This window comes from Salmo salar, unplaced genomic scaffold, assembly GCF_965601325.2.
Source record: "Salmo salar unplaced genomic scaffold, fSalSal1 ptg000332l, whole genome shotgun sequence".
Lineage (NCBI taxonomy): Eukaryota > Metazoa > Chordata > Actinopteri > Salmoniformes > Salmonidae > Salmo > Salmo salar.
The window spans coordinates 1077501-1091185 of record NW_027675351.1 but is presented as its reverse complement, the minus strand read 5'-3'; the positions used below and the strand labels follow the sequence as shown (position 1 = coordinate 1091185).

The window sequence follows — 13685 nt, the reverse complement described above, 5'->3', positions numbered from 1 at the left end:
TCTACAGAGGGTGGTGCGGACAGCCTAGTACTTCTCTGGGGCCGAACTCCATGCCATCCTGGACGTTTATACCAGGCGGTGTCTAAGGAAGGCCCAGGAAATTGCCAAAGACTTCAGCCACCTAAGCACATGGACTGTTCTCTGTGCTACCGGAGCAATGGGTCTCAGACCAACAGGCTCCAAGATAGCTTCTATCTTGAAAGCAATTCGACTGCTGAATAGCTTCTCAGACTATCTGTACTGACTCTACCTGCACTGGCTATATACACATACACATGTCTCTATCCACACACACAACACACACACATAACACACTCACGCATACTGATGTCACATACACACACACACACGCCACCACAGACTCACACACAGCATATGCACTGCTGCTACTTTTCACTCTTATTATTATATTTATATATACACTGCTCAAAAAAATAAAGGGAACACTTAAACAACACATCCTAGATCTGAATGAAAGAAATAATCTTATTAAATACTTTTTTCTTTACATAGTTGAATGTGCTGACAACAAAATCACACAAAAATAATCAATGGAAATCCAATTTATCAACCCATGGAGGTCTGGATTTGGAGTCACACTCAAAATTAAAGTGGAAAACCACACTAGAGGCTGATCCAACTTTGATGTAATGTCCTTAAAACAAGTCAAAATGAGGCTCAGTAGTGTGTGTGGCCTCCACGTGCCTGTATGACCTCCCTACAACGCCTGGGCATGCTCCTGATGAGGTGGCGGATGGTCTCCTGAGGGATCTCCTCCCAGACCTGGACTAAAGCATCCGCCAACTCCTGGACAGTCTGTGGTGCAACGTGGCGTTGGTGGATGGAGCGAGACATGATGTCCCAGAGGTGCTCAATTGGATTCAGGTCTGGGGAACGGGCGGGCCAGTCCATAGCATCAATGCCTTCCTCTTGCAGGAACTGCTGACACACTCCAGCCACATGAGGTCTAGCATTGTCTTGCATTAGGAGGAACCCAGGGCCAACCGCACCAGCATATGGTCTCACAAGGGGTCTGAGGATCTCATCTCGGTACCTAATGGCAGTCAGGCTACCTCTCAATTTAGAACACACATTTAGAACCCTTGTTTAGAACGCTCATTTAGAACGCTCCTTTAGAACCCTCGTTTAGAACGCTCATTTAGAACCCTCGTTTAGAACGCTCATTTAGAACGCTCTTTTAGAACCCTCATTTAGAACCCTCATTTAGAACCCTCATTTAGAACGCTCGTTTAGAACCCTCATTTAGAACCCTCATTTAGAACCCTCATTTAGAACCCTCATATAAACGCTCTTTTAGAACCCTCATTTAGAACCCTCATATAAATGTTCCTTTAGAACCCTCATTTAGAACCCTCATTTAGAACCCTCATTTAGAACCCTCATTTAGAACGCTCATTTACAACAACAATCAGCGTTTGAGCTGGACACACTTTTTTCAGAAACTATTTACACAAAAACACACACAGTCCTTACAAAGTTTATCTCCAGAATGTGAGCAGTTTATTTTTGGATGCAAATGGTTCATATATTCACAGAAGTATATATATTTAATCACTGAACAGTAGCAGACCTAACTTCATCTGTTCCTGACTCTGGATAGTGGATTGAAAAGACCACCTGTTGTTACATCAACACCAGACATCATGATTCATGGAAATGGACATTGGATTTTATCAAATATGAAAACCTTAAATCTCTTCAAATTCAAATCAGTCAGAAAATAAGGATTGTACATAAAACAGAGCAGAATAAATCATCACATCTGGGGACCATCACCACCAGCATGACTAGTATCTATGTGGACCCTACTACAGTTTAACCAGCTCAGCTATAGACTACACCAGCATGACTAGTATCTATGTGGACCCTACTACAGTTTAACCAGCTCAGCTATAGACTACACCAGCATGACTAGTATCTATGTGGACCCTACTACAGTTTAACCAGCTCAGCTATAGACTACACCAGCATGACTAGTATCTATGTGGACCCTACTACAGTTTAACCAGCTCAGCTACAGACTACACCAGCATGACTAGTATCTATGTGGACCCTACTACAGTTTAACCAGCTCAGCTATAGACTACACCAGCATGACTAGTATCTATGTGGACCCTACTACAGTTTAACCAGCTCAGCTATAGACTACACCAGCATGACTAGTATCTATGTGGACCCTACTACAGTTTAACCAGCTCAGCTATAGACTACACCAGCATGACTAGTATCTATGTGGACCCTACTACAGTTTAACCAGCTCAGCTATAGACTACACCAGCATGACTAGTATCTATGTGGACCCTACTACAGTTTAACCAGCTCAGCTATAGACTACACCAGCATGACTAGTATCTATGTGGACCCTACTACAGTTTAACCAGCTCAGCTATAGACTACACCAGCATGACTAGTATCTATGTGGACCCTACTACAGTTTAACCAGCTCAGCTATAGACTACACCAGCATGACTAGTATCTATGTGGACCCTACTACAGTTTAACCAGCTCAGCTATAGACTACACCAGCATGACTAGTATCTATGTGGACCCTACTACAGTTTAACCAGCTCAGCTATAGACTACACCAGCATGACTAGTATCTATGTGGACCCTACTACAGTTTAACCAGCTCAGCTATAGACTACACCAGCATGACTAGTATCTATGTGGACCCTACTACAGTTTAACCAGCTCAGCTATAGACTACACCAGCATGACTAGTATCTATGTGGACCCTACTACAGTTTAACCAGCTCAGCTATAGACTACACCAGCATGACTAGTATCTATGTGGACCCTACTACAGTTTAACCAGCTCAGCTATAGACTACACCAGCATGACTAGTATCTATGTGGACCCTACTATAGTTTAACCAGCTCAGCTATAGACTACACCAGCATGACTAGTATCTATGTGGACCCTACTACAGTTTAACCAGCTCAGCTATAGACTACACCAGCATGACTAGTATCTATGTGGACCCTACTACAGTTTAACCAGCTCAGCTATAGACTACACCAGCATGACTAGTATCTATGTGGACCCTACTACAGTTTAACCAGCTCAGCTATAGACTACACCAGCATGACTAGTATCTATGTGGACCCTACTACAGTTTAACCAGCTCAGCTATAGACTACACCAGCATGACTAGTATCTATGTGGACCCTACTACAGTTTAACCAGCTCAGCTATAGACTACACCAGCATGACTAGTATCTATGTGGACCCTACTACAGTTTAACCAGCTCAGCTATAGACTACACCAGCATGACTAGTATCTATGTGGACCCTACTACAGTTTAACCAGCTCAGCTATAGACTACACCAGCATGACTAGTATCTATGTGGACCCTACTACAGTTTAACCAGCTCAGCTATAGACTACACCGGCATGACTAGTATCTATGTGGACCCTACTACAGTTTAACCAGCTCAGCTATAGACTACACCAGCATGACTAGTATCTATGTGGACCCTACTACAGTTTAACCAGCTCAGCTATAGACTACACCAGCATGACTAGTATCTATGTGGACCCTACTACAGTTTAACCAGCTCAGCTATAGACTACACCAGCATGACTAGTATCTATGTGGACCCTACTACAGTTTAACCAGCTCAGCTATAGACTACACCAGCATGACTAGTATCTATGTGGACCCTACTACAGTTTAACCAGCTCAGCTATAGACTACACCAGCATGACTAGTATCTATGTGGACCCTACTACAGTTTAACCAGCTCAGCTATAGACTACACCAGCATGACTAGTATCTATGTGGACCCTACTACAGTTTAACCAGCTCAGCTATAGACTACACCAGCATGACTAGTATCTATGTGGACCCTACTACAGTTTAACCAGCTCAGCTATAGACTACACCGGCATGACTAGTATCTATGTGGACCCTACTACAGTTTAACCAGCTCAGCTATAGACTACACCAGCATGACTAGTATCTATGTGGACCCTACTACAGTTTAACCAGCTCAGCTATAGACTACACCGGCATGACTAGTATCTATGTGGACCCTACTACAGTTTAACCAGCTCAGCTATAGACTACACCAGCATGACTAGTATCTATGTGGACCCTACTACAGTTTAACCAGCTCAGCTATAGACTACACCAGCATGACTAGTATCTATGTGGACCCTACTACAGTTTAACCAGCTCAGCTATAGACTACACCAGCATGACTAGTATCTATGTGGACCCTACTACAGTTTAACCAGCTCAGCTATAGACTACACCAGCATGACTAGTATCTATGTGGACCCTACTACAGTTTAACCAGCTCAGCTATAGACTACACCAGCATGACTAGTATCTATGTGGACCCTACTACAGTTTAACCAGCTCAGCTATAGACTACACCAGCATGACTAGTATCTATGTGGACCCTACTACAGTTTAACCAGCTCAGCTATAGACTACACCAGCATGACTAGTATCTATGTGGACCCTACTACAGTTTAACCAGCTCAGCAGTACCATTATAGAGCCTAAACCCAGGATAGAGGGGCTGAGTGAATGTGGTCTGGACTCTGTGGAGGAGGGTCATTGTGTCAGAGACACTGTAGAAGGACAGAGTACCTGCCTTGTGATCCAGGTACACTCCTACTCTGGAGGACTGAGGGCCTGATACTTTAGTCCCAACATCATTGTGTCTGAAATAATAATCACCTCTATAGTACTGTAAACTCCAGGACTTGTTATTGTATCCAAATCCATTATCTGTCTCTGTTCTGCTGATGTCTTTATATGAGACTGCTGTAATAACATCCCCAGTCCACTCCACCTCCCAGTAACAGCGTCCAGACAGACCCTCTCTACACAGAACCTGCAACGTGTTTGTGAATCTGTCTGGATGGTCAGGATATGGTTGGACTTGGCCTGTATAGGTCACCTTTCTGTTCCCTTCAGACAGAGAGAGGAGTGTGCCTGCTGTGTTTGGGTCCAGTGTGAGCTGACAGGAATCTGGGAGAAGAGCAGAGACCAATGAGGGGAGTCAGAACAATAAGTTAAGTCAGATACTGTATCTACCCTGTCTTTGATTAGAGCACAGCAGAGATCAAATCAGAGAAATATGAGGAGTCAGATAGATACCCAGTCTTTGATTAGATCTACTATTGCTATATATTTCTAGAGGGATTGTTAGGAGTGGCAGTAAAAAGAGACTGTTAGTTACTTCACAATAAAGAGACTCACATTGTAACAACTGTTCTCTGGTCTTGGGCTCTGGAGGCAGAACAACCTCCACTATATTCACTACAGACACACAAACACATTGACAGAGAGAGGGAATGTTATCATCATACCATATTCCACATGTATATGACTAGTAGGGAACTTTCAATGGTCTAAAGTTGATGTTCTGATTGTTTTCAACACACCTGTAGTGGAGATCTTGGTCCATTCTCCTTTAAGGAAGTCTTCTAGTTTCTCTCTCAGTTCAGACACAGTCTTTCTCACATCTCCAAAGTACTGAAGAGGACGGACAACGATGCTGGGTAAGTCTGAAGATACACTGATACTGGAGAGAGACTGATAACTCTGGAGAGAGACAGAGACAGACAGAGAGACAGAGACAGAGAGAGACAGAGAAAGAGAGGGACAGAGAGAGAGAGAGAGAGAGACAGAGAGAGAGAGAGAGGGGGACAGAGAGAGAGAGGGGGACAGAGAGAGAGAGAGAGAGAGACAGAGAGAGAGAGAGAGAGGGGGACAGAGAGAGAGAGAGAGACAGGGGGACAGAGAGAGAGGGGGACAGAGAGAGAGAGGGGGACAGAGAGAGAGAGAGAGAGACAGAGAGAGAGAGAGAGAGACAGAGAGGGACAGAGACAGAGAGAGAGGGACAGAGAGAGAGACAGAGAGACAGAGAGGGACAGAGACAGAGAGAGAGGGACAGAGAGAGAGACAGAGAGAGAGAGAGAGAGAGAGAGAGAGGGAGAGAGAGAGCGAGAGAGAGAGGGACAGAGGGACAGTGGGACAGAGGGACACAGAGAGAGAGAGAGGGACAGAGAGAGAGAGAGAGGGACAGAGAGAGAGAGAGGGGGACAGAGAGAGAGAGAGAGGGACACAGAGAGAGGGGGGGACACAGAGAGAGGGAGGGACACAGAGAGAGGGGGGGACACAGAGAGAGGGGGGGACACAGAGAGAGGGGGGGACACAGAGAGAGGGGGGGACACAGAGAGAGGGGGGACACAGAGAGAGGGAGGGACACAGAGAGAGGGGGGGACACAGAGAGAGGGGGGGACACAGAGAGAGGGGGGGACACAGAGAGAGGGGGGGACACAGAGAGAGGGGGGGACACAGAGAGAGGGGGGGACACAGAGAGAGGGGGGGACACAGAGAGAGGGGGGGACACACAGAGAGGGGGGGACACACAGAGAGGGGGGGACACACAGAGAGGGGGGGACACAGAGAGAGGGGGGGACACAGAGAGAGGGAGGGACACAGAGAGAGGGAGGGACACAGAGAGAGGGAGGGACACAGAGAGAGGGAGGGACACAGAGAGAGGACAACATAATGATTGAGATGAATAGTTTCACATGAAGTTCATTTCATATCACATGTAACAAGACAGTTTAGTTACCTGGAGGAAATGGATGTGATCCTCTGTGTGTGAGAGCTGCTCCAGCTCAGTGCTTCTCTTCCTCAGCTCAGCTATCTCCTGCTTCAGTTGCTCCAGGACTCCTTCAGCTTCACTCACTTGATCCTTCTCTTGGGCTCTGATCAGCTCCTTCACCTCAGAGCTCCTTCTCTCAATGGAGCGGATCAGCTCAGTAAAGATCTGATCACTGTCCTCCACTGCTGCCTGTGCAGAGCGCTGTTAAGAGAGAGAGAGAGAGAGAGAGAGAGAGAGAGAGAGGGAGGGAGAGAGAGAGAGGGACAGAGAGAGAGAGAGAGAGAGAGAGGGGGAGGGAGAGAGAGAGGGACAGAGAGAGAGAGGGACAGAGAGAGAGAGGGACAGAGAGAGAGAGAGAGAGAGAGACAGAGAGAGAGGGACAGAGAGAGAGAGAGAGAGAGAGAGACAGAGAGAGAGGGACAGAGAGAGACAGAGAGAGAGAGGGACAGAGAGAGAGAGAGAGAGAGAGAGAGAGAGAGAGAGAGAGGGACAGAGAGATAGCAGTTAGTTAATACTAGTATCTCTACTTGCAAATTAATCTTCTGCACATCTATCACTCCAGTGTTTAATTGCTACATTGTAATTATTTCGCCACCACGGCCTATTTATTAACTTACCTCCTTTATCTTACCTCATTTGCACAACTGTATATAGACTTTTCTATTGTGTTATTGACGGTACGTTTGTTTATTCCATGTGTAACTCTGTGTTGTTGTTTGTGTCACACTGCTTTGCTTTATCTTGGCCAGGTCGCAGTTGTAAATGAGAACTTGTTCTCAACTAGCCTACCTGGTTAAATAAAGGACTTGTTCTCAACTGGCCCACCTGGTTAAATAAAGGACTTGTTCTCAACTAGCCCACCTGGTTAAATAAAGGACTTGTTCTCAACTAGCCCACCTGGTTAAATAAAGGTTTCATTAAAAAGTCTGGCAATAACTTAACTTTTCATTAATTAGACAGACTCCTCTAAATAATAAATATAATAAAATAACAAAAAAACAGTTAAATGCTAAGTACTATACATAGGTTTTATTTAAAAAATAACAATAGAACCTATTTAGTACTATAATGGTATTTACTAACATAATATTATTACTATAATAGTTTCTAAAGGGGTTGTAGGCTACCCTACCCTAGAATTAGGGTTCAGGATAAAACAGGTTATACGTAGGGTTAGAGTTTCTGTACAGCACTTTGTGACATCTGCTGATGTAAAAAGGTCTTCATAAATACATTAGATTGATTGTTAGGTTCAGGGTATTTAAAGAGATAAACTGTATGGGTTTATATCTCTCTTGCTCCTCCCTGTGGTCTTCTGTGGGAACTACATACCTCATTCACCACACTTGATAGGCTCATAATCTGAGGTAGCAACTGAGTCAGAGCTACAAATCAATGATCTCCACCTATCCATTAGGTTTACAACTCAGTGAACCTGCGCAGCATTCTCTCTATTTGATGTCTACGAACCAACGGATTTCAACACATATCAAATTACCAGTTACCATTATTAGTAGCTGTAACCTAGTTAATAATAAGTTACCTGAGGTAAACCTACAAGGATAGTTAATAAGTTACCTGAGGTAAACCTACAAGGTTAACGCGGGCTGGAAGAGAATTACTTCAAAACCACAGCAAACAGCTGGGACATATAGTAATATTATATATATATAATATTATATCACTGGGCTCCTCTGTGCTAACAAACCCTGTGTACCCCCCCTCCCCTGTTTAACCTTGAATTTCGTTCAGAAAAACACTTCCACATTTAGCAAAACGAACCAACTCTTTACGGATCTGTTCGGTGGTAATAAACGGAGGCAGATTAGACACCACTACTCTTGTCGAAATCAGCACCAACACAACCCCTCACATAAATCATACTGGTAACTAGCCTGGCAACAAGACTCACCTTTTACATTACCACAACCACCGCCTTGTTCATTCTGGATACAGAGTGTATATGTTCCTCTCCCACCTGTTCACCGACCAGGATCAATAATTCCTCCACACCATTCTCCACAACGCACCTGAAGAGACAGCGTTTCTTCTCCACTCGGTTGAGGACATCAAACTACCCTACTCCCTCCTCAACTCTAACCGATAAACAGCGGAAACCGATAAACAAACCCTCCCACCATGACAAAATACATTTGGAAAATAGGCAAAAGAATAGCTGCACTCTTTACGAACGACAAAACCTCACGTTACCAACTTCTTCTTCTTCTTCTATGGTATAATGGCGGTCCTCAAACCAACGTTAAAGGAGCGTGGCGCCTCCTACTGTGCTGGGGTGTGTTCAATCACGGTTTACACCATTTCTAAATCCTCCTACCTAACTCAGTACTTCTGAGAAAATAAAAAAGATCCCTACTAACTTCTAATAGACCCTCCCCCATCCCCCAAATCCCTTCCAACCCCCCCAACCCCGTCCAACCTCAATGACCCTACACTTCAATCTTTCCATCTCTTCAACATCCTTACAACAATATAACAACACATGCTCCACCGTTTCATTGACAATACCCTCCAGACACAAACCATTCACATGCTGCCAACCAGATGGAAGGACCAGTTCAATGTACAATGTCCTAAACACAATCGAGGAAACACCACCTCTTCCTTCCTAATCTGACCTTTGAACCTTGGTCCACCGACCTTTCTTTGGAGGGCATATAAATGCCGTCCCTTGTGCTCAGAGTCCCATCTCTTCTGCCACACATCTATCAAAATGTCTCTGATCTCACATTTGTCCTCACCTCTACCCAGTGGAACATTAATATATATTATATCTTGTTTTAAAGTTATTTTAGCTAACTAGTCTACAATTTCATTCCATTCCACACCTGAATGTGCTGGGACCCAGCAGAATCTCACTACTAGACCCATTCTCTCAATTCTCCATAATAACATTAATACCTCCAATAGTAGGTCACTCCTAATAGATTTACCAGATGATAAACTATTCAATACAGACAGAGAATCTGAGGATACTATAATTCTAACAGGCTGTACGTCCTCCACCCACTGGAGGACAACTATTATCACCAACAGTTCAACTGAGTACACTGACAGTTCATCTGTTAGTCTTCTACATATCTGCACATCACATTCAGGAAGGTAAACACCTGCTCCTGTGGGCCCACTATCTGGGCCCTTGGATCCATCTGTGAAAAGAGGTAAAAAAGCATAACAACTTCTACCAATGTAATTGTCAACCAGTTTCCCTTTATCACTGACTTCTGACCCAATCTTTCCTTTTGTCTACCAAGGTTAGATCAACAACAGGATCTGGGAGTAACCATGGAGGAACATCCCCTATCACCACAGAAAGGGCCAACCTCCAACTCCCTGAAACTACTCTCATCAGCAAGCTTTCCAACTGTCCAACCAAAACCACTGCCTTGTCTACAAGTATATTCCCAACAGTCATCTAGAACAGTAGCAGTGGGATGCTCAACCTCACAGCCTTTCAACCCAATAAGCTGATGACAATTTATTACGTCGTATATCCAAAGGCATCTCACCTGCCTCAACTGGACTATAATATAAATCCATGATATTATGGGATACAAAATGGGAAAAGGGGAAATTATGATAATACTAAAAAACACCCTTCTAACTAACCCTACACTCATTAAAACCCCACTACCCCATTCCACTACTTTGACCCTATCTGCTCCTGCACCAGGCCAACTAACCCTACACTCATTAAAACCCCACTACCCCATTCCACTACTTTGACCCTATCTGCTCCTGCACCAGGCCAACTAACCCTACACTCATTAAAACCCACTACCCCATTCCACTACTTTGACCCTATCTGCTCCTGCACCAGGCCAACTAACCCTACACTCATTAAAACCCACTACCCCATTCCACTACTTTGACCCTATCTGCTCCTGCACCAGGCCAACTAACCCTACACTCATTAAAACCCACTACCCCATTCCACTACTTTGACCCTATCTGCTCCTGCACCAGGCCAACTAACCCTACACTCATTAAAACCCACTACCCCCATTCCACTACTTTGACCCTATCTGCTCCTGCACCAGGCCAACTAACCCTACACTCATTAAAACCCACTACCCCATTCCACTACTTTGACCCTATCTGCTCCTGCACCAGGCCAACTAACCCTACACTCATTAAAACCCACTACCCCCATTCCACTACTTTGACCCTATCTGCTCCTGCACCAGGCCAACTAACCCTACACTCATTAAAACCCACTACCCCATTCCACTACTTTGACCCTATCTGCTCCTGCACCAGGCCAACTAACACTACACTCATTAAAACCCACTACCCCATTCCACTACTTTGACCCTATCTGCTCCTGCACCAGGCCAACTAACCCTACACTCATTAAAACCCACTACCCCATTCCACTACTTTGACCCTATCTGCTCCTGCACCAGGCCAACTAACCCTACACTCATTAAAACCCACTACCCCCATTCCACTACTTTGACCCTATCTGCTCCTGCACCAGGCCAACTAACCCTACACTCATTAAAACCCACTACCCCATTCCACTACTTTGACCCTATCTGCTCCTGCACCAGGCCAACTAACCCTACACTCATTAAAACCCACTACCCCATTCCACTACTTTGACCCTATCTGCTCCTGCACCAGGCCAACTAACCCTACACTCATTAAAACCCACTACCCCCATTCCACTACTTTGACCCTATCTGCTCCTGCACCAGGCCAACTAACCCTACACTCATTAAAACCCACTACCCCCATTCCACTACTTTGACCCTATCTGCTCCTGCACCAGGCCAACTAACCCTACACTCATTAAAACCCACTACCCCCATTCCACTACTTTGACCCTATCTGCTCCTGCACCAGGCCAACTAACCCTACACTCATTAAAACCCACTACCCCATTCCACTACTTTGACCCTATCTGCTCCTGCACCAGGCCAACGGCCTGGGAGGACGGGACACCACCACTCAACACACCCTGGAACTCTTCTGAAGTCAAATCTAGTATGACCAAATACTTCTCTGCAGCTGCCACCAAAACATATTTTTTTCTGTGATTTACATTCCATTTCTGTGGTACAGTTGATAACCATTTGCTATGAACACTAAGAAGCCAACCTTACTGAAGCATATATCACTGGTTGGCCCATCCCTCTGTGCTGTCACAGATCTACTACTCACAGGGATCCTCTCAGGATTCTTCAGCCTTGACCCATCCTCCTCTACTTTCTTCACTGCCTCAGCAGTGACAACCTGTTCCCAACAGTGGGGTCAGTGGGATTGGATAGGGGCCCCTCTACCTCTCTCTCTCTCTCTCTCTCTGACTGGAGGAGACAGGTGAAATGGTGTGTCTCCTCTGGTCAACAATACTCACCTTGAGAGACTCCACAGCCTGTTGGAGCTCCTTCAGCTCCTTCTCTCTCTCCTGGAATCTCTGCTGGACCTTCTGCTGACTCATCCCCAGCTGCCTCTGTGGAGAATCACTCTTCAATGAGCTATCAAGCTTTATTAGTCCAGTAGATCAATAGTATAGTAATGTGACATAGGGCCCATAGAGAGGAAGATCTAAAAAAATGGATGGTCCATTTACTAAATGATATTTATTTGTTGCTATGTGAATGATTATAGTTTTTATGGTAGGACTACATGTATCAACAGGTTGAGACTGAACTTTGGACTCATAAAAGGCCATTCAGAATGATAATAGTGTTTGACATTATAAAATGGTGATACATCTGGAGAATCTGGGTTAACATATCAATATACTCAAGGTTTGTGTTCATATTTGTTCTGCTGAGGATCCATTTCATTTCAATGATCTCATATTCAAACAGCCTTAGTTCCTACTGTATCTTTAATTCTTTGTTTATCAGACAGTCACCAATAAGTTGTTCTGGTCTTACCTGTTTCTCAGTCCTCTCTGCTGCAGCTGACACTGTATCATGGCCTTTATGTTCATCCATTGTACACAGATAACAGATACACTGCTGATCGGTACGACAGTAAACCTCCAGCAGTTTGTCATGATGAGAGCAGATCTTCTCCTGTAGTTGTGCGGTGGCTTTGACCAGCTTGTGCCTCTTCAAAGCAGGAGATTCGTAGTGAGATTGGAGGTGAGTCTCACAGTAAGAGGCCAGACACGCCAGACAGGACATGAGTGCTTTCTGCTTTCTGGTCCCAGTGCAGACATCACACGCCACATCTCTAGGTCCAGCATAGCACAGAGCAGGAGGGGGAGCAGCCTGGAGTCCTGTCTTCTTCAGTTTCTCCACCAGCTCAGCCAACATGTTATTTTTACTCAGCGTCGGCCTCGGACTGAAGGTCTGTCTGCACTGAGGACAGCTATAGACCCCTTTCAGAACATCCTGATCCCAGCAGCCCTCAATACAGCTCCTACAGTAACTGTGTCCACAGGGGATGGTGACTGGTTCCTTCAGTAGATCCAGACAGACAGAACAACAGAACTGGTCCTGGTCCAGCAGAACTCCCTGTTGAGCCATTTGGACGGTTGTTCACTCTCACACAGACAGACGACACAGAGACTCAGATCAGTTTCGTTTCCTCAGAAGACAGTTTGTGAAGGGGGAGGGATTTTCTGGTTCTGCCAGAGGGGTGGGGTTAGAGGGAGGGAGGGGTTAGAGGAATGCAGGAAGAGAGAGAGGAACTGCATGCAACATCAAGAGGGAGACAAATAGTTTTGTTCCAATGTTAGAGCCCTTAACATGGAACAAATGACATAATGAATCTTAAAATGTGAGTTGTTAGAATATATGAAGGGTAACAGTTTTCTATGAAGTACGTATGTATCATTATTTTAATCACCTTTATAATGCCTTATAAATCAATAAGTCCTGAGGAGGTGTGATATATGGTTATTATACAGTACCGCGGCTAAGGGCTGTTCTTAGACAAGACACAACACGGATTGAGAATTATCTAACACTTTCAACAATACAATCACATTTTATTTCATTGGTTTCGTACACATATTTATCAGATGTTATTGTGGGTGTAGTGAAATGCTTGT

General features: G+C 44.8%; 1 protein-coding gene across 1 annotated transcript; it reads right to left on the bottom strand.

The window, feature by feature from the left end:
• Positions 1-1494: 1494 nt before the first annotated feature.
• Positions 1495-13189, bottom strand: LOC145875749 (tripartite motif-containing protein 16). The gene is made up of 6 exons (XM_082971572.1): positions 12562-13189; positions 12033-12128; positions 6623-6856; positions 5424-5583; positions 5239-5298; positions 1495-5007 (listed from the first exon to the last, which is right to left on the bottom strand). The coding sequence occupies exons 1-6, from the start codon at positions 13156-13158 to the stop codon at positions 4496-4498; spliced, it is 1659 nt and encodes a 552-aa protein (XP_082827698.1). The 5' UTR covers positions 13159-13189; the 3' UTR covers positions 1495-4495.
• Between the last annotated feature and the right edge of the window lie 496 nt (positions 13190-13685).